This window comes from Elgaria multicarinata, chromosome 11, assembly GCF_023053635.1.
Source record: "Elgaria multicarinata webbii isolate HBS135686 ecotype San Diego chromosome 11, rElgMul1.1.pri, whole genome shotgun sequence".
NCBI classification, from domain to species: domain Eukaryota; kingdom Metazoa; phylum Chordata; class Lepidosauria; order Squamata; family Anguidae; genus Elgaria; species Elgaria multicarinata.
The window spans coordinates 34,577,858-34,605,433 of NC_086181.1; the positions used below are offsets into that span (position 1 = coordinate 34,577,858).

The 27,576-nt window shown below is 43.5% G+C and overlaps 1 protein-coding gene across 2 annotated transcripts; it reads right to left on the reverse strand.

The window, feature by feature from the left end:
• Window positions 1-1,985: 1,985 nt before the first annotated feature.
• BCKDK (branched chain keto acid dehydrogenase kinase) lies at window positions 1,986-26,790 on the reverse strand. 2 transcript variants are annotated; one of them, XM_063138434.1, is made up of 14 exons: window positions 26,686-26,790; window positions 18,445-18,511; window positions 16,395-16,477; window positions 15,149-15,364; window positions 12,276-12,344; window positions 10,172-10,282; window positions 8,864-8,911; window positions 8,402-8,521; window positions 7,858-7,956; window positions 5,785-5,858; window positions 4,946-5,074; window positions 4,146-4,235; window positions 3,724-3,885; window positions 1,986-3,059 (listed from the first exon to the last, which is right to left on the reverse strand). In XM_063138434.1, exons 4-14 carry the CDS (start codon window positions 15,344-15,346, stop codon window positions 2,915-2,917), a joined length of 1,245 nt encoding a protein of 414 aa, XP_062994504.1. In that variant the 5' UTR covers window positions 15,347-15,364; window positions 16,395-16,477; window positions 18,445-18,511; window positions 26,686-26,790; the 3' UTR covers window positions 1,986-2,914. The 2 variants fall into 2 exon arrangements, with proteins under 2 accessions (XP_062994504.1, XP_062994505.1); XM_063138435.1 differs by lacking the exon at window positions 26,686-26,790 and adding an exon at window positions 22,010-22,166.
• Between the last annotated feature and the right edge of the window lie 786 nt (window positions 26,791-27,576).

The following is a 27,576-nucleotide window of genomic DNA, read 5'->3' on the forward strand; positions in this document are numbered from 1 at the left end:
CAACAAACTATGGGTAAATAAGGAAGACTGCATCTAGTTGTGTGTGGTTTCATATTCACAGCCATGAATATGCGATTATCTGTTCTCAGAGACATACATTGAAAATGAAGGGAGGTAAATATCTTGCAACTTTCCTGAGAACGTATTTACACATGCATGAACCAATTCAATTATCTCATTTGAGATGTAGCTGAATATGCCATTGCCCCCATTTCAGATCAGTGCAATCACATGGAATCTCTATGGTGTTTGATCTGTAGTGGCTGAAATGCAAGTTGCCATTTGATGTTGCAGGGAAGTTGCATAAATATGCACATTCACCCTGTGAATACCCCTGAGAAGTTGCAAGTAGTTACAGTTGCCTTGCGTTTCTTTCCAGAACAGCGTGCCAGAATCACCTTTTTTTTTTTAAATCAAGACATTTGTACCTTGCCTTTCAAATGACATTTTTCAAGGGGGCTTAAACCAACTACAGAAAAACCTACTGCACCAAGAAGTTGTGATGTTACATATTTGGGGTGGTGGAGACAATATTTATCTGTAGCACTGAGTTACATAATGCATATCCTACATATGTTTACAAGTAAAATGGATAGCACTTATGACACCAAGCACTGCAATAGAAAACTAGCATGTGCATGAAGAGATTGGACTTTTATAAATGCTTTGGTCCTTCAATGTCCGAGACTATGAAGGTTCACTGGACAATCCAAACTCTGCGTTATGCAAAGGGGTTTTAAAGGAGGAGCTGTAATATAAAAATAAGAGCCTATAAAGTGGCATGTGATCCATTCAATTCCGTGCTGTCTTCTCCCAACTGGAAGCGGTCCTCCCGGGTCTTGTGCAGAAGTCTCTCAGCCATGCTATCCACAACAAATCCTCTTTAACTGGAGATGCAGCAGCCTGGAGCCACAGACCTCTATATGCAAAACATGCTATAGCGCTCCCATGCAGCAGCTTGCACAAGCTACTGGAAGAACCTTTTAAATGTTATCAATTCCACACAGAAAGAAGGACCTTTGAATAGCCCTTATTCAGGTCCTGTGCTAGTATTCCATTTCTCAACCACTTATCTGCAGTTAAAACCTCACCAACCTAACATTTTGAGCCTTTTAAAAAAAACCTTCAGTCTGGATGGAAACTTGCAGGTCTGATTAGACTTCACAGCAACTTCTTCCACAATCCTTCTAGAAAGGCAGAAGAACCAGTCTGCCTGCTGTGTGTGTGTGTGTCTTGTCGGAAGCATGTACATTGTCCAGTATTCTCCCTGCCATGCATTCCTCAGTGCCTTCCATGTTCATGCTGCTGCTGCTACTAGGAACCAGCAACTTTAATATACATCCTCACCATCAGTGGAGGTTGGGTGGTGCAAGTTTTCTAGACCCAAGAACAAAGGATAAACCTGGTGCACTCTGCATGTTTTGGACTACAATTCCCCTAACCCCTGAACATTAGCCATGCCAGTGGAAAGAGAACTGTTGTCTTTTTCCTTTGGTTGCACCATGGCTGAGGCACTGCTGGAAACAGAATTGTGGACTAGATGGACATTCAATCTCATTTTCTTATCAAGGTGTGCACGTCAGGCATTGGCTCCCAGGGGGAGCAGGTCAGGTGATAGGTTGGTCAGCCTCTGCCAAGAAGTATATTATACACTAATCACATTCATCACTCTCTGAACTGCCCAGAGAGCTTCGGCTATTGGGTGGTATAAAAATGCAATAAATAAATAAATCGTATTAAGAAATTGGGAGTGCAAATAAAGGATAGTGTTTTCTTCAGCACCTTCTGTAGTTTGCTTATTGATTTCTGGTGTGTTGCCCAGCCCATACTAGAATATTAATATAATTTGGGCTACTGGTCCTAACTCCCACACACAAATACATGCATACATTGGCCACTAGCAATGAGATACTCCCCACAGGATTTAGCCAGGTACAAAGACACACACACACACTCACACACTCACAGGTAAAATGTTTACAGCATTTGCTAGATTTTGGAATCTGCATCTTGTTTTTTATTTGAGTATCACAGCAAAAAAAAAAAAATGTACCCCACCCACTTCCCTCTAATGCTGAGTGGGGAGGAGAAAGGGCACAGAGAAACCCTTTATCCTGCTCCCTGAAATATTTATTTTAAAAAAATCATTTAATGGCAACAGAAAGATCAAGTGGAGAGAGGGAGGGTGGAAATAAAATACGTTGTTGCGAAGGGAAGGGAAGAGGGAGAATGTTCTGGAATCCACACTGTGGGTGGCAAAGATGCCAACTTGGTGCTGTGCCAGTCTTTTTCCTCTCAAGGTGAGGGCATTTTGGTGGTGTGTGCAACATGAAATGTCTTCGCTTGTTGAAGACTGACATGTAGATTTGGTTCCCCAAACAGGGTGCAATAAAAGAAGTCAAATGGGATCAGTACATGCGACAGTAAAAGCTTTCCCTTCACCCAATGTCTTTGTATCCATTAGAAACAAAACAAAACATAGGTGGAACAAGAGCCTGGATGGAGTTGGCAGTAGACAGAACGGCAGCAAAACAGGACTTCGCTTTGCCCCAGGGCCATTCTGTGGCTTTAAATATTCCCATTTAAAAGGGGAGGGAAGAGAAGATTTGTCCACAGGCTCTTTCCGTAATCTGGATTCAAGAGATCGGTCGTTAACCACAGAGCATCCCCAAAGAACGGACTGGAATAGCTAGCAGGAGGTGATGTGCCATCAATAACTGCTCAGGAAAGAGAAAATAACCCATCTCCTTTCCCACTGCAGCCAAGTGTCCAAGGGAAGAGAAGAGCTTTACTAGGATAGCATAGCACATTCTTAGAAATCCATACGAGAACAAGTATATCCATGCGGAATGGGGTTGGGTGGACGTATTAAAAAGCTTTCTCCAGCAGCCAAGAAGGGGTCAGCCCACTAAGTCTAGATGCGGAAACTCTCCTCTTTCCCATCAATGTGTTTGAGGCGAAGGTACACATCTGTACCAATACCCTGCAGGGACTGGAGGGTCAGGGAGCCACCCAGATACTCAGCATAAGCACGGGAGGTGGGCAGCCCGAATCCAAAGCTGTGAAAGAGAGAGAGAGAGAGACAAAAAGGGATGGGTGGGTTAAAATCGTTGCAAAGAAAATAGTAATGCGTAGCTGAGTGTGAGGAGTCCTTTGTTCTATGGTCAATCCTTGGAGGAAGAGAAGGTCAAGTTCTTACAAGGGTCTGGGAAGAATTCGACATGACATATTTATAGTGATAAACCTCACTACATGTGAACTTTTATTCCAACTACTATTGCCATGTGGTGAGGGATGAAGAACTGCTGGAGGGAAACTCCAAAAATGATTAAACTATCATGTGATAATTGCATCATCAACTATGTACAGAGGCACCTTAAAACATTCTTTTGCCGGGGCTATGTGTGATCTGCTGTTGTTGTACAATGTAGGAAAGAAATCTCATAATGAGCAGAGTGTTTGACATCCTCAAAATGTCCTTTTCTTCTTTTTTTCTAAATGGCAAGTTTATTGACCCTGAGGTGGCAGTAAGTTTGAAAGAGAGAACTTAGTCAAATTAGGACCACAAGTACTAAGTGGAAGCTTAATTTACTGCTCCTGATGTCTGTAGATTCATAGGCATTTCCTTCCTAGAAACATTCAACGCCCTCCACCAAAGAAACATCCTTCATCGTTTGTGTAGTGACTGCTGAAAATCCCAACTTCTCTCCCACTGGTTCTTACCCGTGCATGGGCCCCGACTGGGCACTGTTCCCCATTTCCACCATGTTGCCGAAGAGGGTGTTCATGCGGGGGTCCTGAGCACTCGCCTCAGCCGTGGTGAAGTGGTAATCGGTCACCTTCTCAACATGATCGTGAGGGATGCCAGCACCTCGATCTGAAATTCTGCAGGGAGAAAGAGTGACATGACTTAGGGAATCACATATCACAGTTCAAGAGCTTTCTTCCCTTTTCGCCTTCCACTGGAGATAAAGCTCAGCATATTGCTGCCCAACAGGAGGAAGGGCCTCTGCAGTAGTTTCACAAGCATCTGTTACATCTGGCCACTGTTGCCAATTTCCCACAAAGATCGCCATGTTTGGTGGTGGCTGCTAAGCCGTTACTCAAGATTAACTGTGCTTGAAGAGGTTCCACCCAGACCGTACCGTATAATCAGGTCAATGTCATTGTTGGCAATGGTGATGACTATGTCTGGGACATTGTAGGGTGTATCCAAGTGAGACTCCATGGTGGCTCTGAAAAGGAAGAAAACAGCAAGGAAATAAGGCTGCAGCATCTCAAATCCTTCCCATTTTGTATTATGCCAAACAGCCTCGCAATCTATTCTTGCACTACCAGAGACTTTCGGTCAAAGATTTGTTAGGTTATTTCAAATTAGTGTGCAATATTCGGACTTCAATCTCTGCAGCTCTTGGTCACATGCAATTCTTGCCTTCTCTCCTTTTCTTCATTCTCTAGGATCACTACCTCTTCCCAATCTCCTTTTCCTATGCTCTTGACGTTTTGTTTTAGAATTTTCCTTTCCTGCCTGCCTTATCCTCATCTAGGAATGAAGTAGTTGATGTCAATAGTAGTAAGAGGCCCTTCTGACTGCCCAAGCCTTCTGCGGCAGGAAGGCAAGTGAGACAGTCCCAGACAGAGATCTGATCTTCATACTGCCACCAAATCACTTTGTGAATTACAATACAGATTTTGCAATCAAGACAGAGCGCCTATCTCAGCAGGATGGTCATTTGTCCCATCATTCTGTGTTTGTCTATTCCTCCAAATGGAATCTCAATGAGGCAGGAAGACTTGATAAACAATTGAGCCGTTAGGAAAGCTAAGCATGTGGTGGAACAGTGCTGCAAGTCTTTACAGGAAAAGATCTGACATCTGATTTCCCCCACAAATCTGGCTTGCAGCTCACCTTTGTGCAAAGAAAAGGGAAAAAAGGTGTACCCACCGCATGGCATTCTTGAGCAACTCTGGAAGGATGTAGTCAAGAGGCATCGGGATGAAGGGGAATCGGGCAGCCACATGTCCATTGATCCGTACCCGGGGCGCGTTTCCATACTTGTGCTCACACAGGCGCCTGTGAGGAAATATGGAAACAGAATAAGCATAGATCCAGTTCCATTCTGGGTGACTTTCCTGGGAAGAAGCTGCATTAGAATAGAACTGAAGAGCCAAACACAGTCTCCCCCATCTGGGCTTGCTTGGTTTGCTCCAAATCCTGCATGAGGGTGGGCATAACTTGGAGCTCACAAAAGCCACTGGGAAAATTGTAAGCCAAAGCCATGGTGCAGCTCCCTTACAACGTGAACCTTATTGTTTAATCTCCATACCAGTGAGTCCCAGACTTATTGTTGGGAATGAGAAGGCACAATGCCTTATTTAGCAGGGCTTCCAATCTTGGATGCCAATTTTTTACTATTCGTGTTTACCTGCGCTGCAGCAAAGTTAGAGAGAGGCCTTTACCAGCCAGAATTTTATTGAGGAATATTTTAATAGTCAAAATACATTTGGTTTATGCATTTTAAGTTTTAAATAATGTATTCAATGAAATATTTAAAATAAATAAACCCTAATTTAACATGTTGCATTAGTATCAAGATCCTCATTGGCCTACTAATTAATGAAACAGCTATCACCAAAACCATAAAACAAACATAAGGAAATACAGAATGCAGGAGGTAAAACTACATAACATGGCCACAAGGTGGACTCATAGTTTGCTTCACAAACCACAAGCAGTACGTAGAAACATATTCCTTACATTGAAAAATCAACAGCAATGAATACCTGGCAAAATCTACCCATTTCTCAATTATTTTCTTCGGAGACAAGCGGGTGCAGATGATCCCAACGAAGTCTGGCTGCAGGAAGGAGAGATGGAAATGTCAATATAGGTTTAAGGCCTAGAACACCTGCTCATTCCAACAAGTCACCGAAACAGGCCAATCTTTACTCCAAACCCCACAAGTGCCCAAAACTAGAGCTAACATAAACTTAGATTTTTTGACTGGTCAGACAATTAGTTTCAGCAGACTAATCTTTTGGTAATCAGTCAGTATTATTACAAAAACTCAAACGGTGACAAGTCATCTTAGGCAGTCAAGGAATAAACACATCCCTTAGGTCCACACCAACTAGTACTCTAAATGGTCCTGAGAATGATTATTCCATTTTATATCCTACCCCTACATTGCTTTTTGTAAGAACTAAACATATGATAATCTAGCACAGACCGTTCTTTGGGATACACATTTATTATGATACTCTGATCCCTGTAAGCAAACACTATGTACTTCAGACTGAAGTGGTTTTTTTAAGTAGACATTCACACATGCGAAAGGAAATCCACTATAATAACGAGTGAATATTACATAGGAAATACTGTGACACTACAGAGGGGTGTTTTCCATTCTGGAGTAGGTTATGCAATGATCCCCACTTTTCTCAAGCCTGAAATGTTTGGCTAGGCAATATTGACACACATGTATCAAATGGCTGATTTCAAAATTGAAGATGTGTTGAGCAACCTGAAGGACTCTGGGGTTTAAAAAAAAACATTTAAAAGTGTATCATGTTCTCTAATAACACTCACACAGTGATTTCCTACAGTTCTGTTCGTAACTTCTTGATGCACACACTTTTTCCTTTCAAGCTTTTTTCTTTTGTTATTGTCCGTTTCTTTAATAAATCTGTGGGTGATTTACATTTCCCTGTTACACTCTAAGTCCTGTTCATATGTTCTCTGGAACACATTTTCCCCGATTTATCAGGGTCTCTGATAAATGTTCTACTCACATTGAAAGGAACACAAGTACAGACAGTGTCACTCAACACAGCATAGCTGTGGATCTGAGGGGGCAGAAGTGGGACATTTGGGGACATTGAGGGCAAGACCAGAACATGCAGCGCCATTCCTTTCCCGTTTTAGCCCTTACTTGTTCCAGAGAATACATGAAGAGGGCAATGGGTTGCATGTACATGCCATGGATTTAATTTCTTCTTCATTTTTGGCATTTCCTACCTTTTTATAGTTCTGCTTTCTGGAGATAAGCTTTATCTCTTTCAGTTTACTGAACAGTTTCTGTCTCTTTACTGTCTGACAAAATAGTTTTGATTTTTTCTTCAGATTTTTTTCTTTAAGTAATGTTCCCCCTTTTTGCACGCACTTTTATTTTTTCCACACATCTTTATGCCACTCAGCTTTGGTGTTTTTGGTGTTTGGTGCCTAGTGTCTTAACTTGATATGAACTTGAAATCCCCTCACACATAAACACATTTATCACTGCCCTTGCTCCCTGTTCCCGCCTTTTTTAGTTATGAAAACTTTTATGTTTTGTTGGGCTACTTATGCATTTTCCCCTCCTCATTATTATCATAATTACACTGTTTACTTCCCCTCACTATAAAGTATTGTTATTATATATTTTTCTGTTTCACAATTTACTTTGACATATCTCTTTAATATGTTGTTGCTTTGTTACTGCTACAGAATGGGGTTTTTATGCCAATTTGTATTGTTGTAGTCTTTATATGTTGTAAAAATAATCTATTCTAGTACATTAATTAGCTTCCACCCTCAGACTTTTTTTTGTCAGTCTTTAGTGGACTATTATACCTGTCTGACAACTGACAATTTAAACATTTTTCTTCCTTTGCTTTATATGTTGCTACCTAAGGATTTGGGTGGGGTAGGGAATCTAAATAGAGAACTGTAGCAATAAATCATGTAATAAATGAACACATACATAAATAAATACCCTTTTATACAATTTCTTTTTTCTGTCACTTTCAGTCTATGAATTAGTCAACACCCACACAGCTCAGTCACTAAATCTCAGTCCAATGGAAGAAAAATAGTACCTTGTCCTCATGCAAGGCAAGGTGGTGAGTAGCCAACATCCGGATACCCAGGCGGGAGGTGAGAGTCTTATCTAGAAAGGAACGGATCACTTTCTCATCCTGGGAAGGTAAATAGGAAACCTAGTAAGAGGCAAAATAGCCAAGGCCTCACAAATCATTACAACAGCTGTGTAAGGAGCAACAATTCTACTTTCTTCTGATCCCGTTTCATCTGGATGTTTGAGGGATATTGATGTGAAAAGGGACACAGATGGGGTTGTAATGTTGTGCCTGTCCAGCCAGATTTGAAGATGGACTGAATGTGCCATTTCAGCCATTCAGCCCAAAATAACTGCAGGGTTTGGGGGATTACACTGAAAGCAGTGAAAATGAAGGAACAAGGGCAAGGCTGGCCTCAGAACATATAGGAGCCTGGCCTCCCGCCCACCTACCCTACGTCTAATTGTCTCTCCCTTTCAGACACACAGTGGGTCTCGAACCACAGACCTCCTTGGCCAAGGCACTCCAACCCAAATCTACTCAAAGGGAAAGTCAGTCTGAGTACCTGTATGTGCTTGCGACATTCCCGCAACCCTTCAGCCAGTAGCGTCACGACATCCTTGTGATCATCTAGGAGCTGTCTGACCAGTTTGCAGTATTGGGCCTCCGATTCTTGGTCCTTAATCTGTACACAGAGAAGGAACATGGGAAGGGAGGGAGAAAGAAAGAGGGTGTATTAAAAAAAGAAAGAAGTTGGAAGGGAGAGAGAGAGAGATTGAATGAGGCAGTCATTCCATCTCATACAGCCCAGTCCCACATAAAGCTCTAACACAGCATTGCAAGTCAGTCTGATTTTTTTAAAAAGGCATTTTATTCATGTTAGATAATATTATCAACTATACCACCATGCCTGCATGCTTTAGTCATCAATCCTCTGCCTATGCTCTTAATTTTTTGTGACCACCCCACAAAGATGACTCAAGACATTTTTAGCCTTTTTGTATTCCAAGATTCAATACATACTTACTGGGGGAAAGTCGCTCAGTTTCTGGAAAGCTCGGATGTAAAGCTCGTGCTGAAAGAAGCAAGAAGACAAACCTGACTAAATTTATTTATTTATTTATTGCATTTATATCCCGCCTTTTTTTCTCCCAAGGAACCCAAGGCGGCGTACATAAACCTCCTCCTCCTCTTCTCCATTTTATCCTCACAACAGCAACCCTGTGAGGTAGGCTGGGCTGAGAGTCTGTGACTGGCCCAAAGTCACCCAGTGGGTTTCCATGGCCATGTGGGGACTAGTACCCGGATTTCCCGACTCCCAGTCCAACACCTTAGCCACTACGCCACACTGGCTCTCTAAAGCAGAGGTACAAACTATAAAAGCATTTGTTGCTAAGCTACTGAATTCCTGGATCCTCTTGCCAGCTCCTGGGAAGAATGGGATTTAATGGTTTAAAAGCAAGAGATAGGAACCAATACTTTGTGTTCTGATCAAGCCAGGGTGGGTGAGATAGCATTTATATGGGGCTTTTCCTAAGAGCTCAAAGAGCTTCACTAATTCTGTTTACTCATTCTTGCTGGCCTACCTTACAGGACCTTAGTCAAGTACTAATCACCACCATTATACAGCTAGAGGCTGAAAGAGCCACTTAGCCATGTCTAATTAATCATGGACAAATTGAAATTTGAACCAGCAACATTTAACAGTTCACTCTCTTATCCACTATACACCAGGAGTGGGATCTAGTGTATTACAGTGAAATGGAATTGGGAAAGACTCTTGGATTCTAATTCACATTCAGGGAGGGCAGTGAAACCCAGTTATCTCCCTTATAAAAAACATTATCTTCTACTACTACTACTACCTACTGCAATTTCTACTACAAGTTTTCTCCCTTCCTCTAAAGAACTGGGGGATGTGCCATAAATGGTCCTTCCCTCCATTTTATCCTCACAGCAACCCTAGGAGTAGGTTAGGGTGAGAAACAGTGACTGGCTCAAAGGCACAGTCTCTGTTCACTGTGAAGGACTGGGAGGTCACATCTCCTGCCTCTAGGAAGAACATCATGGCAGAGAAAAGACCAGCCTATGGTGTCTTATATTACTGCAATCTACTGTAAGCGCCCCCAGTGATCATTCAACAGAAAGGCAGGTGGTGAGGTGAGGCCTACTGTATAAAATAAAATAAAAGGCAATGATTATGATGCCTTCTTGTTGTATTATTTGAAAGTAGCTGCCTTGGAGCCTCATCATTCTCACTGCCCTAGTTTCAACATGGTCCCTCAGTTATTGACCATCTCTTTACATGCTTCTCACCAGCCCTTAGCAGACGTACCACATGGAGGATGGTGGGGTTGCAGCCAATAATAAAGGGGAGGCTCCGAAAGCCTTTGATGCGATGAGCGATGCGGACAGGCAGTTCGTGGTGCAGGTAGCGGGCACTTTTCTGTAACAAAGCATAAAGAGAGGTCAGTTTATACAGCCTTGCAGATTAAGAAATGAAGTGAGGGAGAAGAGCTGGGTTTTCTCCCAGTTTTGAAGGACATGAGGAATACAACGGTCTCAATTGTAATGGACCGTGATGGCACTACTCAGTTTTGTCCCCAGATCTTGGAGAGAAATGTGGTTTAGTTAGGTAATTGGCATGGGAACTGGGGTGTTTTCAGTGATCACCATATGTGGGCTCAAGAAGGAATTCCATTCTTCAATCCCAAGATCAAACCAGCTAGTGAATTCTTTGAGCGTTTCCCCCCATTTCCCTTCTATGTGCACTTTTGCTCTACAACTGCATCCTTTTATCCAGAGGTCACTCCTCTGCAGGACAACTGATATCTGCCTGCTGTGCATCATGGTATATGTTACATGGGCTGATGGGTAGGACGATCCTGCCTTTCAGCATGGGGCTGAACAAGAGTGAATAGTCTAGAAGGTACCTGATACAGCAATCTTGCTAAAATAAAGCAGATCTGGGTTAGGTCAGTGCCTCTATCTACATATCCTTGAGCTCCCCAGAGGCAAAGAGGGATATAAATTAAGAGACGGTCCTGTAGCTCCTTCCCATTTAGGAAGACAGTAATAACAAACAACACTACTTAGATTAGCACTAGATACAAATTAAGTGCTCAGAACACTCACAAGCAACATAATCGCACGAATCCTTACGACAATCCTGTAAACTAGACCAGGATGATCATCACTTAAAGACCAGGAAGGAGAGCCAAGGCCAAGAGGTAGCAGTTTACTTAAGGTCATCAAATGAGATCAGGGCTGAACCGAGGGACTTCCCTGTTTATAACTTATGACGTCAGTCCCTACACCACACTAGAGAGGGCTCATAAACAGCCATTCCTGTGCTAGCCTGTGCTGCTTAAGGATGACATCCAGGTGACCAGCTTTTGTGAGTTAGAAGGGAGTATTGTGGGTTGACAGCATGCAGCTAGTGAGTGAGTGCAACTGCTTGGCAAAATGGGGTTGGACCAGGTAGCTTTTCTGTCCTAGTCTATGATTCTTTAATTCTCAGGATTTCTTAAGAATAGAAGCCATCACTTATATTAAAACTGTTAGTGATTTATTACATTTGCATCCTGCCCTTCCTCCAAGAACTTCAGGCCACATATATAGCTCCCATCACCAACTCATTTGATCCTCACAACAATCCTGGGGTAGTCAAGACTTGCCCATAGTTACTCAGGTACCAGAATGCTAGATATCATACAGAGCACGAAAATGGCACAGTTCCTGCCAACAAAGGCTGATAGTTTAGAAGTAAATTTGAACATGCAGCTGCACACAAGATACAGTCCTTCGATGGGACTGTACCACCTCAGTCCTTTTGGACATTCTTTGTTCAAAAGTGCCCCCACATCAAAATGTCTCTACATGTGAAAAACAAACCTACTTGGCTTGCCACGTGCAGGGAATTTTGAAGTGGTGTGTACTTTGCCATGTGCGTTCTGAGGGGCTACAGTCTCTCAAAAGGACTGTATCTCATTTTAGAAAACAGCACATTTGCATTCGATACATGCAGAAGAATCACATGGTGTAGCTTTTCTAGTCTGTACCTATTCAGGTTACAGGTGGGGAATTCCATATTTGAATACTGCCTCTCTCTCAAAATAAATCTCCTGCACATAGAAAACTTTCCTAGAAGCTGGAATATCTCAGAGCTGAGAACAGAACTCAGAAGCAATAATGGAGCAATAATAAGGTCTAAGTCAGGGGTGGGTAACATATGGCCTTCCAGATGTTTGGCCTACAACCCCCATCAGCCCTAGCCAGCAATGCCAAAGGTGAGGGATCATGGGAGTTGTAGGTCAAAACATCTGGAGGGCCACAAGCTGCCACCCCTGGTCTCAGTCATTAAAAACGGAGAAAGGAAAGAATGGGATTCACAGCTAGGCTCTAACTATCTGAGGGCAGGTGTTAAGTCTCATACCTACCAGCAGGTGGCTCCCATCCTGAGACCGTCCAGAATACAACATGGTGGTGGGTGTCAACCTCACAGAGGCCTGGGAAGACAAGAGGGAAGAAGGGTCCACAAAGTTTACAGAACGCCCCCATGAGGACAACCAAGAGAACGGCACCAGCACTGAGCATTCCCAGCATTGGATCAAGTTACAATAAGTTACTGCATCAGATCAAAGGCCTATCTAGTCCAGTATTCTGTTCGAACAGTGGCCATCCAAATGCCTTTGGGAAGAACACAAGACTACTTGATGCCTTCCTGTTTTTCTTGTGGGATGAAGGACAGCCTTTGCTCAAAGCTATGCATCCTTAAAGATGGCCTCTCTGTAGGCCTTCCTGTGAAGGGGGACTATTAGGCCCAACTTATATCCAGTTTGGGCAGGGGGGGACTGAGTCTGGTCACATGTGGCCAACTTTCTACACTTCTACATTTCCTTCCCACCATCATAGCCCATCCATAAACAGTGTTTAGCTCTAATGCTTCTGCTGAAATCTCAGAAGATTGGGGGATATGGGGAAAGGAAGCAAGCAGGATTTTCAGTGTTTGGCTCTTCAGCTCTTTACACAGCTCTTTCCCTCCCCACTTAATGACTGCCAAAAGTAAAATAAAAGTGCACATAAGGTAAATATACAGAATACGTTTTCTAGTTAATCTAAACAATTTGCTATCTTATAAAATAAGGCTGCCAGCTTTTTTTCTGGCACGGAAAGCAGGCCTTTAAGAGCTGCAAAAAGGGAGGAATGTAACGGCTGCCGCTTTTCCCCAGGACAGAGATGCCATGATGGGAAAAGCTGTTCCCTGTTACATTTCTGCTGGACAGGAAAACAGAGGAGCGCTGCTGGAGAAAAAGAGGTCACAACCACATTGGCAAATGGCTACTTATTACAGCCCATGATTTTTCCACTCCACATGTATAAGAATAAGCAATTCTATGCAAATGAGTTCACTTTACGTTCATAAAGGGGCTTCTGTCAAGAGCTGAGTGGGCAACATGTTAATGTGTTGAGGGAAAACAGAAGCCTCTTTCGTAAGGCCTTTGCATTGTGACAGATGGTTATTTAATTAACCAGCATTTCCCCCAGGGCAGACTCCAGACGGCGGGAGCAAGATTAGGCCTCTGTTCTGCCCAGTCAAAGATGTGGACCGCCTCTCCAGGGCCAGAGCCAAGTTGTTCAGGGAACTCATTAAACTGTGGTGATTAGCAAAACGGGACCCAAGGGCCGAGGGATGATTCTGTTCAAAACAATAAAGGAACAGGATGGTTTCTAAGGGAAATATAAGCACAAAGAAGTGTGTGCTTCCACCCTGCAACCCCACATCTCTCTCTACAAGCATCAAAATGCCATTGGCGCAGGCTAATGTAAGCCATTATTTTCCAACCAGGCCAGAAAGCAACATCAAGGAATGTAATTCACCTGCTCAGACCTGTCCTTCACATAATTTTCCTTCTTGAAATTTTCAGACCTGGAAGAACTCTCCTGCTACTTCTGCCAACGAGTATGAGCTGGGAGAGCCTAGACCTGCTCCTGGCTCACAGCCTACAAGTCCGTTAGGGCAAGGCAAAACGTGCCTTGGAGAAGTGGAGGCTTGAGAAATGGGAGCATCATCCCACTCTGCTACGCTGACTGTGGGCTCATCTACACCAAACAGGATATTCCACAATGAAAGCAGTATGAAAGCAGTATATAAAAGGCAGGAGCCACACTAGTGCTTTATAGCGGTATTGAGATGCACTGACAACCGTTGGGGCCCATTGACACATACCATATACCGCTTTCATAGTGTTATATCCTGCTTGGTGTAGAAGGATCATGGGCCCCAACAGTTGTCAGTGCACTTCAGTACCACTATAAACCAGTAGTGTAGATGATGATGATGATGATGATGATGATTATATTTATTTATATCCCGCCTTTTGCCCAATGCTGGGCCTCAAGGCGGCCTTACAAAGTTTAAAATATACATGGGGGGGGGAGGGAAACAAAACCATAACCAATTAAAAAATACACAACAAAATTATAAGACATTAACATAGATGGAGGGCTGGATTATTCTCCAAAGGCCTGCTTGAACAAAAAAGTTTTCGCCTGCTTCCGAAAGCCCATCAAGGAGGGAGCCAGCCTAACTTCCCTGGGAAGAGAGTTCCAGAGCACCAGAGCAGCCACCGAGAAGGCCTTCTCCCATGTTCCCACCAAGCGTGACTGCGAAGAAGGTGGGACTGAAAGAAGGGCCTCTCCAGCAGATCTCAAAGCATGGGCAGGCTCATAAGGGAGAATACATTCTTTCAAATAACCTGGACCCGAACCATGTAGAGCTTTATAGGTCATAACCAGCACTTTGAATTGTGCCCGGAAACAGACTGGAAGCCAGTGGAGCTGTTTTAACAGGGGAGTTGTATGCTCCCTGTAACCAGCCCCGGTCAACAATCTGGCTGCAGCTCTTTGAACCAGCTGGAGTTTCCAAACACTCTTCAAAGGCAGCCCCACGTAGAGCGCGTTACAGTCATCCAATCGGGATGTAACTAAGGCATGTGTCACCGTGGCCAGGTCCGACGTCTCTAGGAACGGGCGCAGCTGGCGCACTAGCTTTAACTGTGCAAGTGCACTCCTGGCCACCGCCAAAACCTGGGCATCCAGGCTCAGGGCTGAATCCAGAAGTACACCCAAGCTGCGGACCTGCGTCTTCAGGGGGAGTGCAGTGCACTTCAATACTGCTATAAAGCAGTAGCATGGCTCCTGCCTTTATATACCAACTTTCATAGTGGAATATCCTGCTTGGTGTAGATGATCCCCGTGTTAAATCTGAGTTGTGAATGGAGATGCTACTCCAGTACCTGTGGATGCTCACCTTTTCGGCTGCTATGTCAATGGCCGACTGGTTATAGAAGGAGGTCACCGTCTTGGATCGCTCACGGGCCAATTCATGGTGTTGATCAATCGCCGAAGAGGACCGGTACCGGAGAGCAGGGAGAAAGAACGGGAGCACACAGGGAGCCCGGCTCCCAGCTCCCCCTAAATCTACCATCAGCAGCGTTTTCCACAACATTCTCGCTTCCACAGACACCTGGAGACAAGACAGAAGGACACTGTTGGAACAGCAGTGTTGTGCGTGGAATTCCCTCCCTCCCTCCCTCTCTCTCTCTATATGTGTATGTATATATGTGTGGACTGAATGCACTTCCACCCTACTTGTGAATCTCCTTTAGGTATCTGGCAGGCAAAAATCAGAATTGCAAGTTAAATGGTACATGAACTAAGCCAGTATGGCAATTCTCCAATATACCTCAACTTGATATTATCTGCTGAAATTCTTGGCCTGACTACAGGGGCAATCCCAACATGAAATCAGATAGAGGCAGTCACAGATGGCAAGTTTAAGGTGCCACTAAGTGCGGCAGAAGGAAAGATGAAGATCTGTAAATTCTCCGGCTTTGATAAATGAATAACCATGATGAATGAATAACCATAATAAATTTATTTATTTATTCAAAACATTTGTAACCCGCCCTATATCATTAAGATCTTAGGGCAGCGTACAGATAAAAGCATACAGTATAAAACAATAAATATACACAGCTAAAACCAAATTAAACCATGAACCAAGTTTTATTTATTGTTTATTTATTTATTATATTTCTATACCACCCAATAGTCAGAGCTCTCTGGGGGGTTCACAAAAAGTTAAAACAATATATAATTTAAAAGCATTAAAAACAATTAAAACAGTTAAAACAATGAGCCATCTTAGTGAATTTAACTATTAAAGGCTTTGTTAAAAAGCCATGTTTTCACTTGGCGCCGAAATAAAATCAGCGTTGGCGCCAGTCGGGCCTCCAAGGGGAGGGCATTCCACAGTCGGGGTGCCACAAATGTTACCCATGGGACATTATCCACTGGGAAGTTATCCGGAGGGCACCCCACTGAAGCAAACTAGAGCTGAATAAGGCATGGCAGTTTGTCCCACACTCTTCCAAAACAGTGGTTCCTCAAAATGGAGATGCAACTTTCTAATTGAGGGCATTATGTTATGGGTAGTTTCTGGGGCAAGGCAGCTAGAACCCCAAACTCCAATATCAGCAATTCCAAATACTTACTCCTAAGATGACAAGTTACAGGGATATCTCTGCTTTCTCCAGGTCTGGGCACTGTCCCCTCTGGCGGGGCCTCTGTGCATTCCCTAATGTGGAAAGAGATAAATTCACACATATTTGTATGCTGCTTCATTACTGGACGTTTTTATGTCAGTCCTGAACATGTGGCCTGGCTCCACTGAAAAGCATTGCACTCCATGAATTATAACTGGGTTCATACCATCAATACCAGTATCAGTTTGTTTTCCCAGTGATAAGGAACCTCATACTTTCTCTCCCCAATATCAGCAATTCCAAATACTTACTCCCAAGATGTCAATGGCTCAGTTCAGACAACACGTTTCTCTACGCAGTGGGAAAACTCCACTCAACGGTTGAGTTTGTAGGGGGTACTCACCACACGACATGTTCTAACTCCACCATTGTGTGACTGTGGGCTACCATGGAGTTGAGTAAAAGGAAATGTGATGTTTAATTGACAGTTCCTCCACCCTCTCTCCTCCCCCAGTCCTCCTGATGGTATCCCATCAGCCACTGCTGCAAAAAAACCAATCCCGGCGGCTCTCCTAGAGCACTACTTGCTCCTTTCGCCACTCTTGCCAGGGAACTCTGTAGCCAGTGGGAAAAGTCAACTCAACGCAACAGGAAACTCTACGGAGTCCTCCACACAACACAATGGTTGTGTAGCAACTCTCCTTTGCACAGCGTGGATATTCAGTGTGGAGAGTTCTCTAAAAAAAACTCCACCTTGCTGGTGTAAAAACTCTACAGTGGAGTTCTAAAACCAACGTTGAGAAATGAACGGAGACACTGTGTTTTAATGTTGTGCTTCTAATATTGTATTTCAATATTGTGAACCGCAGAGAGTTTTTATTATATTCAGTGGTATATAAACGCCACAAATAAATAAAATAAATAAATAACTGTGATGGCCCATTTACACATACAAATTGTTAGGCTCCAAAACAGGGTTCCAGCACATTGGAAAGTTCTCTATATAATGCCTTTTTTCCATCAGATAGATTCTAAGAGTAGGAAGGGAAAGAGGTACACACACCATCCGCCAAACTCTGACAACTCCAGATGGACTTGATACACAGAATTGTACAATAAGACAACCATTTTCTTTTGCTGAGAAGAGTTCCCCCCGCTGCCCCCCAGCTTCATCCAATCATCCTACAAGTTCTCAGGATGTTTTTTAGGATGTTTTTAACAACAAAGCCCTATGAAGAGAGACTGAAAGAACTGGGCATGTTTAGCATGGAGAAGAGAAGATTGAGGGGAGACAGGATATCACTCTTCAAATACTTAAAAGGTTGTCACACAGAGGAGGGCCAGGATCTCTTCTCGATCCTCCCAGAGTGCAGGACACGGAATAACGGGCTCAAGTTAAAGGAAGCCAGATTCCAGCTGGACATCAGGAAAAACTTCTTGACTGTTAGAGCAGTGCGACGGTGGAATCAGTTACCTAGGGAGGTTGTGGGCTCTCCCACACTAGAGGCCTTCAAGAGGCAGCTGGACAACCATCTGTCAGGGATGCTTTAGGGTGGATTCCTGCATTGAGCAGGGGGTTGGACTTGATGGCCTTGTAGGCCCCTTCCAACTCTGCTATTCTATGATTCTATGTATATTATGTTTTAATTGAGTATTATGTATTTTATCGTTTATTGTTGTTCCCCGCCTCGATCAAAGTGGAGAGGCGGGCAAGAAATAATTTTATTATTATTATTATTACAGCAAAAGCCATGTAGAACACTGGAACATTCCAAACGGCCTTCCAATTATGAACCAATATGTTCCAAGAGGCCACAAACATCATGCTTGCCACAGTCAGCCTATCATCCAAACATTGAATCTGAACGCGTCCTTAAGATGTCACATATATTTCACAGAACTATCCCCTGCTCTTGAAGTGATGCAATTCAGGTTGACAGCCGGTTTTACCAACTCAGGGCTTAACAAACAAGTGAACATAACCTTGAAGTGACATGGAGATAAGGGTGAAACAAGAAGGAATTCAAATCTGAAAGAAATTTCGCAGAAGCCGACTTACCTCAAGTAAACTTGGTTATCTTATGCCAGCTTCCTTGTTCTACAAGGACAAATAGCTCCGTTTCCATCTGAAAAGGGTAGAAGTGAAGAGAAAATGCAGTTCTCATAAAGACATTTGATTACAGAAGGGAGCTTGAGCTGCCTGGTGCTGGGATAATAGACTGACTCACGTGTTATATATTCCAAGAAGAGGATTCCATAAAAATGTAACACATTAATAGCCAGAAGACATTGAAAATACAAATTCCATAGAAATACTATCAATGATAATATTAACAACCGTTCTTTCCTTTCACAGCCCAAAATATTAGACTTTTAAGACACCCCTGCTCCCCAACTTCCCTTTCCTAAGAACCCAAACCCCACTGCCTAGCCTGCATTCTCATGGCTTTCATAATGGAAAAATACACATCCTTCCTTTTCTCCACATTACTACTGCTTTCTCTCAGGAATCTCTTTCTGGGACCTGAGTTCTTCTTAAAGTTGGGGACAAAATCCAAGAGTCCTCTGTCCCCATGGCTCCAGTAACTACTAGACCACACTCCCCACCACCACTAATTTGAATTGAAAACACAACATAGGATGGACCAGGGCTCCTGCCTACTTCTCTTTGCCCCAATCCCATTCCCAGTGTTTATATTCTACTGGGCATGTAGATTTGGTATTCACAGTTATGAAATAGCATTTATTTCAGGAATTTTTAATCTCTGCAAAAAATAAACATCTCCTCCTGGTTTCCAAGTTTTCAAATGGGTCCTGCTCATAGGATGGATTAAAAATAACTTTCCATTGGAGTGTATGTTTTACACAGCCTCCAATCACTAGGCAATACTACCATCTTTGGTTTCTGTTGACTCTTGGCCTAGTGAACCACTTAAAATTAATATCCAGCTTTGCTAAGATACAGACAACCACATTTTGCTTCTGCTCTGTCTCTGAAAAGGACCCAATCAATGTTGTAGACAGATTCAAGTAATTGCTCGATTTCATATTTCCTAAGAACAGAAGAACAGCCTTTATTGCTTCTATGTCCCAGCAACTCCTGGTGGAACATGAAATCTGTTTAGCACCTATCAGAGGCTAATTGAATCAAGTCTGTACAATGCTTCCTGCACTTCTATCATAAATCTGTTACAAGCTGCAGACCTGGGGGCAGTAAAATCATGCTTTCTTCCCATTTATTTAATATATCCACCTCAAAGAGGAGTTATTGAGAAATCAGCACCTTGCTCACTGCTTTGTGATATTGTAGTTGTTCCTAATAAAAGTATTGTTATGTGCATGCAGCCCACTTCCAGGCGGTGAGACGTTTCAGGTGTTTCAGCAACTTACTCAGGGTTGTTTCCTTAGCAAGAAGTCACTGGAGACTTTTCTACCATGGAAGGTTTATTTATACATATATACAGGCTGAGCATAAGATGAAGATCAACAGCATTAACTATCCCAACGGACTCCTGTTCCCCATGAGATGTCTAGGGGAACCCTGTGTCCCATAGGATTTCCTAAAAAGAACAGTCATTTCTTGGCTCCCTTTCCAGTCCCAGCACAGACTGTTACACACACACAAACTTAGTTTACTTCTATTGTTGTCACCCCAGACTCAATTTGAATCCTCTTAGGGATTGGGGTGGAGAGAAAGGCAAAAAAAACCCCTCCAAAATTGCCTATCTCTGAGGACAGCCACCCTATAGCTAAACTCAGAACAAGAGGGAATCTGCCAGGCTAAACTTGCCCAACCAGTTTGACCCATTCTAACAATCTCTTTTCACAACCAGTCTAAAAGAGCTGGGCGGGGGGGGACTGACGTTGAGAGATCATTTAGAATAACCCCAAACCCGTAAGAATATATTGCCCTACTGTGGGTTTGGAATTCCTCACCACCACCTCTGTAATGAACCAACATGGCTACCTATGATTTTTGTGGGCTCCCAGGACTGTCACTGGAAAAGTTATACTGTGAAACTTACGGCAATAATTAGAGTATAATCGATATCAAGATTTATGGCTGAATGGAAACCTTTTACAGACTTTATGAAGGGATGAGAAAAATTGTACATCTGTGGATTCAATCAATAATGTAGAAAAGGTTAAGAGGGGAAACTTGGATTCTGTGATGACAGCGTAAGAGAAAATATTGTCACATATTTTTGCTGGGGAGAAAACTGGAAGCACATCTTATTTATATATGTTTTCTATGTTTCTTGTTTTTCTGTGTGTTCTTTTTTTCCTGGTTGGCAGTGTGGATCTGTTTGTTTATTTGTGTTTTGAAACAATAAAAAAAATTAGAAAAATAAAATAAAAATAAAAGTTATACTGCCCCACAACCTAGAAAGAATAAGTGAAATCTGGCAAGCATGGGATTCCATGACATCACTGTCTCAGATTCATTCATTCCGCTCTCTCCTCACAGAAACTCCAGGAGTCTAGGCCATGCTGTAACCACTATGTTTTGCTACCATTCCAGAGCCAGGGGTAGACATCCAGTTTTCCATAAGCGCTCCGTGCTTTAACCATCAGATTCCACGCCACAACAGCTACCACAAGACGGGTCCTCTGCACCGTTAGGAGAGTCATCCCTTTACCTCAGCCATTTTCCCCACCAGCTGGTTCTTGAGAAATTATTGAGAATTGCTGGTTTTTGAGAAATGTGCAAGGGGAAAAAATGCCAGACCACCCACTTCCTTCATACCACAGCAGGCGAAAAATATTTTTTCAACTCTGACAGACAAACAAGGAAGGAAGGCGGGCAGGGAAGAAAGCAGCGGTGCTGCAGAGTCCAGCCTGGTTCTCATCAAGGTGGTCCACCTAAGTCTGGGCTGTATACAGGTGTAGGCTGCTCCATACCAGAAAAAGTAAAAGTTTTCCTCACACAGACAACAAGCATGGCAAGAAAAAGGCTTCAGGCCTCATCTCCTCCCCAACATCCTTGTAAACACAGGAAATTTTTTCTTTGTAGGAAGGAACAATCAATCATGCAAGCCCCCACTTGCAGTCAAAAGTGGTATAGCCCAAACACAAGCATGCCATCCTAGAGCAGGAGTAGGGAACCAGTGACCTTTCAGATATTGGTGGACTCCAACTGCCATCAGCCCCAGTTAGCATGGCCAATGGTCAGGGATGCTGGGAGCTGGCGTCCAACAGCATCTGGAGTCAAGCAAAGAGGTGTCATGAGAGCCACGACTCTTAGGTTGTATCCCAGCTCGGAAGGGCAGAGGATTCAGGACACAAAATGCTAAGAACCAGGACTCCTGAGTTCATTGGGGGTTAAAAGCGAGGGAGTGCTGGAAGGCAAGGGTCTTGGCTCCCACCCTCTCCCAAATTGGAGAGGGCAAGAAGCTTAGTGGGGTAAGGCCACTAAGAACTGGAACCCCTAAGTTCTCTAGGGATTAAAGCAAGAGGTGCTGAGAGCCGGGAGCCCTGGCTTCTATTTCTAGCTTTAGTAAGCAGAGTGAGGCCTCGTGGCTCAGCAAGAGCTGAAAGCCAAGAGCTCCAGAATCCGGCCACCTCAGCTCCGGGGGAGGAAGGAGCAGCACGGTCTATTCGATGTCCTGAACAGATTCACTCACCTCCTGCCCAAGCAGCTCGGAGTTGCTTTCCATGCAGATCCCCAGATTCTATACAGGCAACGCCGCAAAGGCCAAAATGCCTCGGCCCTGTTTGTCCAGCTGCAACGGCACCGTTTGTCTGGCTGCTAACAACACAGCCTTCTGGCTCTTGGCAAAGCATGTGTGCACACAGCAGCCGGCCCGGCCCGGCCCAGCCCAGCCCCTCCCCGTGCCTTCGACCTCATTTCACCCCAAGCAGCTGGAGCCTGCAGGGAGGGGAAACGGAGCAGTGCCCGGAGAACAGGCCTGGGAGATTCCGAAACATCTGTAAAACTTTTAGAAGATCAAAAGATAGTGGGGTGTTCATCTCACATTTGGTTATGCACCTCCAGAAACTTGGCCTGGCTTCAAAGTTTTTAAGTGATTGGATTGTCAGGCCCAGGAAAACAGGCAGGGGGAAAACACGAACAAGTTATAACTCAAGAAGCCCCATCTCAACATTTCACTTTCAAAAGTGAATTTAGGCAGGCTAAGTCTTCAAACCAGATAAGCTTCCACCGTTTTCTGACTTGGCCTACTAAAGCTATTAGCTTAATATGGGTGATCAACACGGCTACGTTTGCTTTTTTGAGCAACTTGGGGAATACTGAATTTAGCAGTTCAACAGAAGGATCCTACACTAGAGGAAGGTAATTCTATACCACCTGAAGCTGGAACTTCATTTCCTGAGGATATATTGCCTCCAGCTACTAGGCTAAGACACCCAATTTGACTTCTATTGATTATTTTTTAAAAATCTAGTACATCACCTAAGGTTAACTCCAGCTTTTTTAAATATAAAAAATGTCAAGTTTCTCTCTATTATTATTATTATTATTATTATTATTATTATTTATTTATATAGCACCATCAATGTACATGGTGCTGTACAGAGTAAAACAGTAAATAGCAAGACCCTGCCGCATAGGCTTACAATCTAATAAAATCATAGTAAAACAATAAGGAGGGGAAGAGAATGCCAACAGGTACAGGGAAGGGTAAGCAGGCACAGGGTAGGGAAAAACTAACAGTAGAAAGTCACAGTAGAAGTCTGCACAACATCTACTTGTTTTCCACCTACTAAGGAACGTTTCTCTGCATTTCATTTAAAGATGGAGCCAGTTCTAAATAACAGCTGAATTTTAGATTTTCAAAACTGGGGAGGGGGAAGGGGATCAACCATTATTTGTTTCTTCACCCTGCAATCCTAGGGACAGTCCAAGGTGCAACATGAAGTCATTACAACACCTTGAAAAGCCTAATTTGAATGTCTGCAAGCTCTTCCCACATCCCATGTTAAGACTATCACTAAACCCTATTGAGGTGTTCCAAGTACATACTTGGGTGGTTCTACCAACGTGCAAGCTGAGAACAAACCCGCCCCTGGCTTCCATGCCCAGAGCGCAGATGTCTGCTGAGAGACAGCTTCCATGCCAGAACCCTGATAGCATAGGGGTCTGACTCCTACACATGCCTCCATGGGTAGAGTTGTACATGCATCCCCCTCCTTTCTGCTGACATCCACATTCTACATGCAGATGCCAGGGAGCGGGGCTACATAACACACACAGCATCAGAGGACAGGGTACATGGTGCCGGTCGCATGTTGGCATACGCAGTAAGGGAAATGCCCAAATAAGGTTTAAGTAACTTCAATATCAGCCACTTCTTTTCCATGCACACACCCCTTTTGGCTTTGTTTACCATCAATTCTGATGAAGAGTTCTGGAGAAGCTAAAGTTGTCCTAATAAAGATATTATCCTAGCATAGATTTTGGATTTTTTCCCAGAGAGCCACCTGGTGTTCTCACTGCAAACATTTAAACACCAGGCTAAGACCTTCCTCTTCTAGCAGGCATTTAATCTTTAATCTGTTGCTCTGAATACTAACTTTACTGCTGGCTCTTTAATATTTTTATCTTTTTCTGTTATGTTACTGTATTGGTTGCTATTTTATTGTTGTTTGGGGCTTTTTACAATTGCAAACCGCCCCAGGGCATTTGTCAGTTGGGTGGCATATAAACGCAACTGATGAATACATGACTTTTCACCCCACACACATAGCTGAAAAAGTTTATTCCACTTTCCTAAATAACACATGGCACCTCCCCTTTAAGATGCTTTTAACCCTTTCCATGCAAGGCAAAAATAAAAACAACAGCCCAGGCCCAAACATGGGTTTCCTGCAATTGTTCAAGGAAATCTCTTGTCTTATATTTACAACTGAACTTCCTTTAAGAAAATAAGAGGAGACCCCTGCAGGATCAGACCAACACCCTTCCTGACCCAGCTTCCTGGTTCCCTCAATGGCCAGCCAGTTATTTCTGGGGCTCATTTAAGCAGGGCATGGAGAATTAATTTTTCTCCCCCGCCGCTAGCTAACTCTCAACCAGCCTCAGGGAGAAGAGAGATGATTTAATTTCATTTATTATTACATTTTGATACTTCCCATAGCCAAAGTTGTCCGGGCAGTTTACAAAAAATAATTAAACTATACAGGCAACAGGCGTTATTATAATAGGTCACTCCTTGCTAACAGATTAAGAAATGCTATTTACACGGTGGTTATTATTTAACTAGCAGCTACTTTCACTACGCACATTTTAAAACCATTCCCTCTTTCATCTTTGCAACAAAGCTGCAAAAGACGCCTCTGTTATTGTTGTTTTACAAGTGGTGGAAATGGAGGCTAAGATGCTATCTCTGCAAGACTGGGGGAGGATTTGGTCCCAGATCCACCATACACTAGATCAGTGACTTTGAAGTTTCTATCTCCTTAGAAACCCTTTCCACATTGACTCCAAGGAACCTCTGCAGGTCTGACATGGAACCTGAGTACATTGGTAAAGGATTCTGGGGGTCATATTGTAGGGTACGCATTATGAGCGACGAGCATGCTCAGGACTCTCCTGCAGCTGTACATTTTAGGAGATTTTATTATTTATTGCATTTTTATACCACCCAGTAGCTGGGAGGCTTGGTTGTGCTGGAAAAGTATATTTGGAGAAGGGGGGAATCTTACATTACTGATCTCTTATCAAAGAATCCCTGATAAGCAAACCCCAGGGTTCTCCAAAACAGTCTGAAAACTACTGCACTACTTCAATGTTTTGAGGATGTTTTAACAATGCATATTATGTTCTTAATTCAGTTTTATGTATTGAAAATTTGCTGTTGTTCCCCGCCTCAATCAGGATGGAGAGGTAGGTGAGAAATAAATATTATTATTATTATTATTATTGGTACTTCAGCTATTTTGCGTACTGAACTGAGTAACTTGAAAGCAATGTACAAGGGTCCTGCTCACTCAAAATACTTATATCCTGCTTTTCTATCAGAAATAGAAGATACTGAAGGCAGCTGATCTACTTTTGTTTTGAAAACACACTGTTAAAAGTTGCCACGCTCACCACATGGATCTTGAGTGCCTCAGCTCTGTAAGCAGTTTCTATTAAATTATTTAGATTTATATCCTGCTTTTCTGCATGAAGTCATGTTTTTTTAAAAAATACAACATTCCAGCACTTTACAGAATATAAGCAAAGGAGACCGAGAACCCCGTCTTTAGGAGGGGGGGAGCTAGCCCTTTTCTTTATAGCGACACTTCCATGCAGCCCATTTTTATGCCTTTTTTGAGCATGCCTTTTTACAAACTACTGCCTTCTGCCAAGAGTTTTGGAACAATTGCCCCGTCCTTGCCAATTCTGGCTGTTTACATTCCCCAGGTTGGAGCAGGTTAAGGGGAAAAGGAACAGCACAGGACATCTTGGATGACAGCCCGAGCCTAGCTCTGTGCTGTACGTAGAAGAGGGCCAATCTATGCCAGCTGCTGCCCTTTCCCTTCTGGAGTCCCCTTGCTTTAACCTACTGGATGTTAGCTGTGGGTCAATTGCTTTAATTCTCTAGACTTAATCTTAACACACAACTCCACTCCGGTTATTGGGAAACTGTTGCTTATATAGTGCCATCAGTGTGTGTGGCCTGCAAGCCAAAAGTGGAGGATGGGGAAGAGAGAGATAGGTCTTCGCCCCAAGGAGCTTACACTCTGGAAGTGGGCAATGAAGGAGAGACAAGCAAGGGAGAGGAGAAGGAAGCAGAGGTAACAAGAGAGAGAGGGAGAGGAGGGGAATAGGAGAGGGGCAAGGGTAAAACAACTAAGGCAGCTTCGCTCACAACCTTTCCTCCTCTAGACCAGGAGATTGGACTTACGTGGGGAAGAACTTGGGGCCTAGTTCTTTGCCTGAAAATGCAACGTCCTCACCCATAGACTAGGTGAGTTTGGTGCACTGCATCTCCTGATCCAAGCCTTCACCTCCTTTTACAACACATTCCTCTCCTAAAAGGAGAACCCAAGAATCCCATCTTCACCTCTCTACACTAACACCTTACTCAGTCCTCTCTCCCAGAGGACCCAGGAGTCCTGGCTCCCCATCTCCCCGTCCATTCCAATTCACCAAGCTTCTCCCTGCGCTGAGAAGCGGATCCGATAATAATTCTGTGCCCCCAACACCTCTTTCCTCTAACCCACTGCTCCCTTCCTAGCGAACCCAGGAATCCGGCATCTTGTCCTCCCACCGCCGGGGTAGGGACGATAATGCACGGCCAAGAGCCCCCCAATAGCAATCACAAGGTCACTTTCCAAAGAGGGGGTCCCTTACCGCCAAGTCCAAACGCCGCCGCCGATTCCACACTTGGGGACCGGACTAAACCAGCTGCTTCTTTCTCGCTGGAAAGGGGGAACTGATGGCAGGCAGTCTTCGACAGAGGGGAACGAGAACAGCGCCTTCTGGGAATTGTAGTCTCGCAATTGCGCTCTCCCCAAACATGAAGGGCACGGGCGGAAATACGAAACCCAGAAAGCCCCGCGAGATAGAGGAGCCTGCAAGCGAGCGTGTATGGGAAATGTAGTTTTGGATGCAAGACCTCAAGTAAAGACCCAAAAAGAGAAAAAGAGTGTTGTGGCACCTGAAAGACTAACGAACGTATTACGGCATAAGGTTTCACGGATGCTTTGTGTGATGGGCATGATGATGGTGGAAATGAAGGATGAGGTGAACGTTTGCTTTAGTGCCTCATGGGAAATGCAGTCCAGTAATGAGTCAAAATTGGGAACGACCAAAAAAAAAGCCTCTAAAAGCAAGAGAGCGCATGGGAAATGTAGTTTCTGAAGTCTACACGTAACAAAGTCGGGCGTTTCAGCATTTTTGAGGATCACAGATTTCTTTTTACGTTGGAAAAAGCTTCCATCTCAAGATTGTGGGATCAAGCAGACACCATGACTTCAACCGTCCAGAGAGCTTCGGCTGTGGGGCGGTATATAAATGTAATAAATAAATAAATAAAATAAATAAACCTGCTTTTTCTAACATCTTGCTTGATGGAAGACATCTGGACATCTCGAAAGCCTGCACATTTTTTGCGATCTTGGGGTTGGCCTAATAAATGCATTACACTAATTCTTTAATAATGGAAGAAAGGAAGACTCTCTTAAAATATTTTTATCCCTCTCTTCAGCCCAAGAGGATCCTAGAACAGTTTGCAGTACGAAT

Bases quoted from the DNA above. Each gene is read 5' to 3' on its own strand.
- BCKDK (XM_063138434.1), bottom strand. From the start codon at position 15,346: ATGTTGTGGAAAACGCTGCTGATGGTAGATTTAGGGGGAGCTGGGAGC. The intron at 12,345-15,148 runs GTGAGCATCCAC...TTGTCTTCCCAG, and splicing joins TTGACATAGCAGCCGAAAAG to GCCTCTGTGAGGTTGACACC. The intron at 4,236-4,945 runs GTGGGTACACCT...CTTCCTTTTCAG, and splicing joins TTGCTCAAGAATGCCATGCG to AGCCACCATGGAGTCTCACT.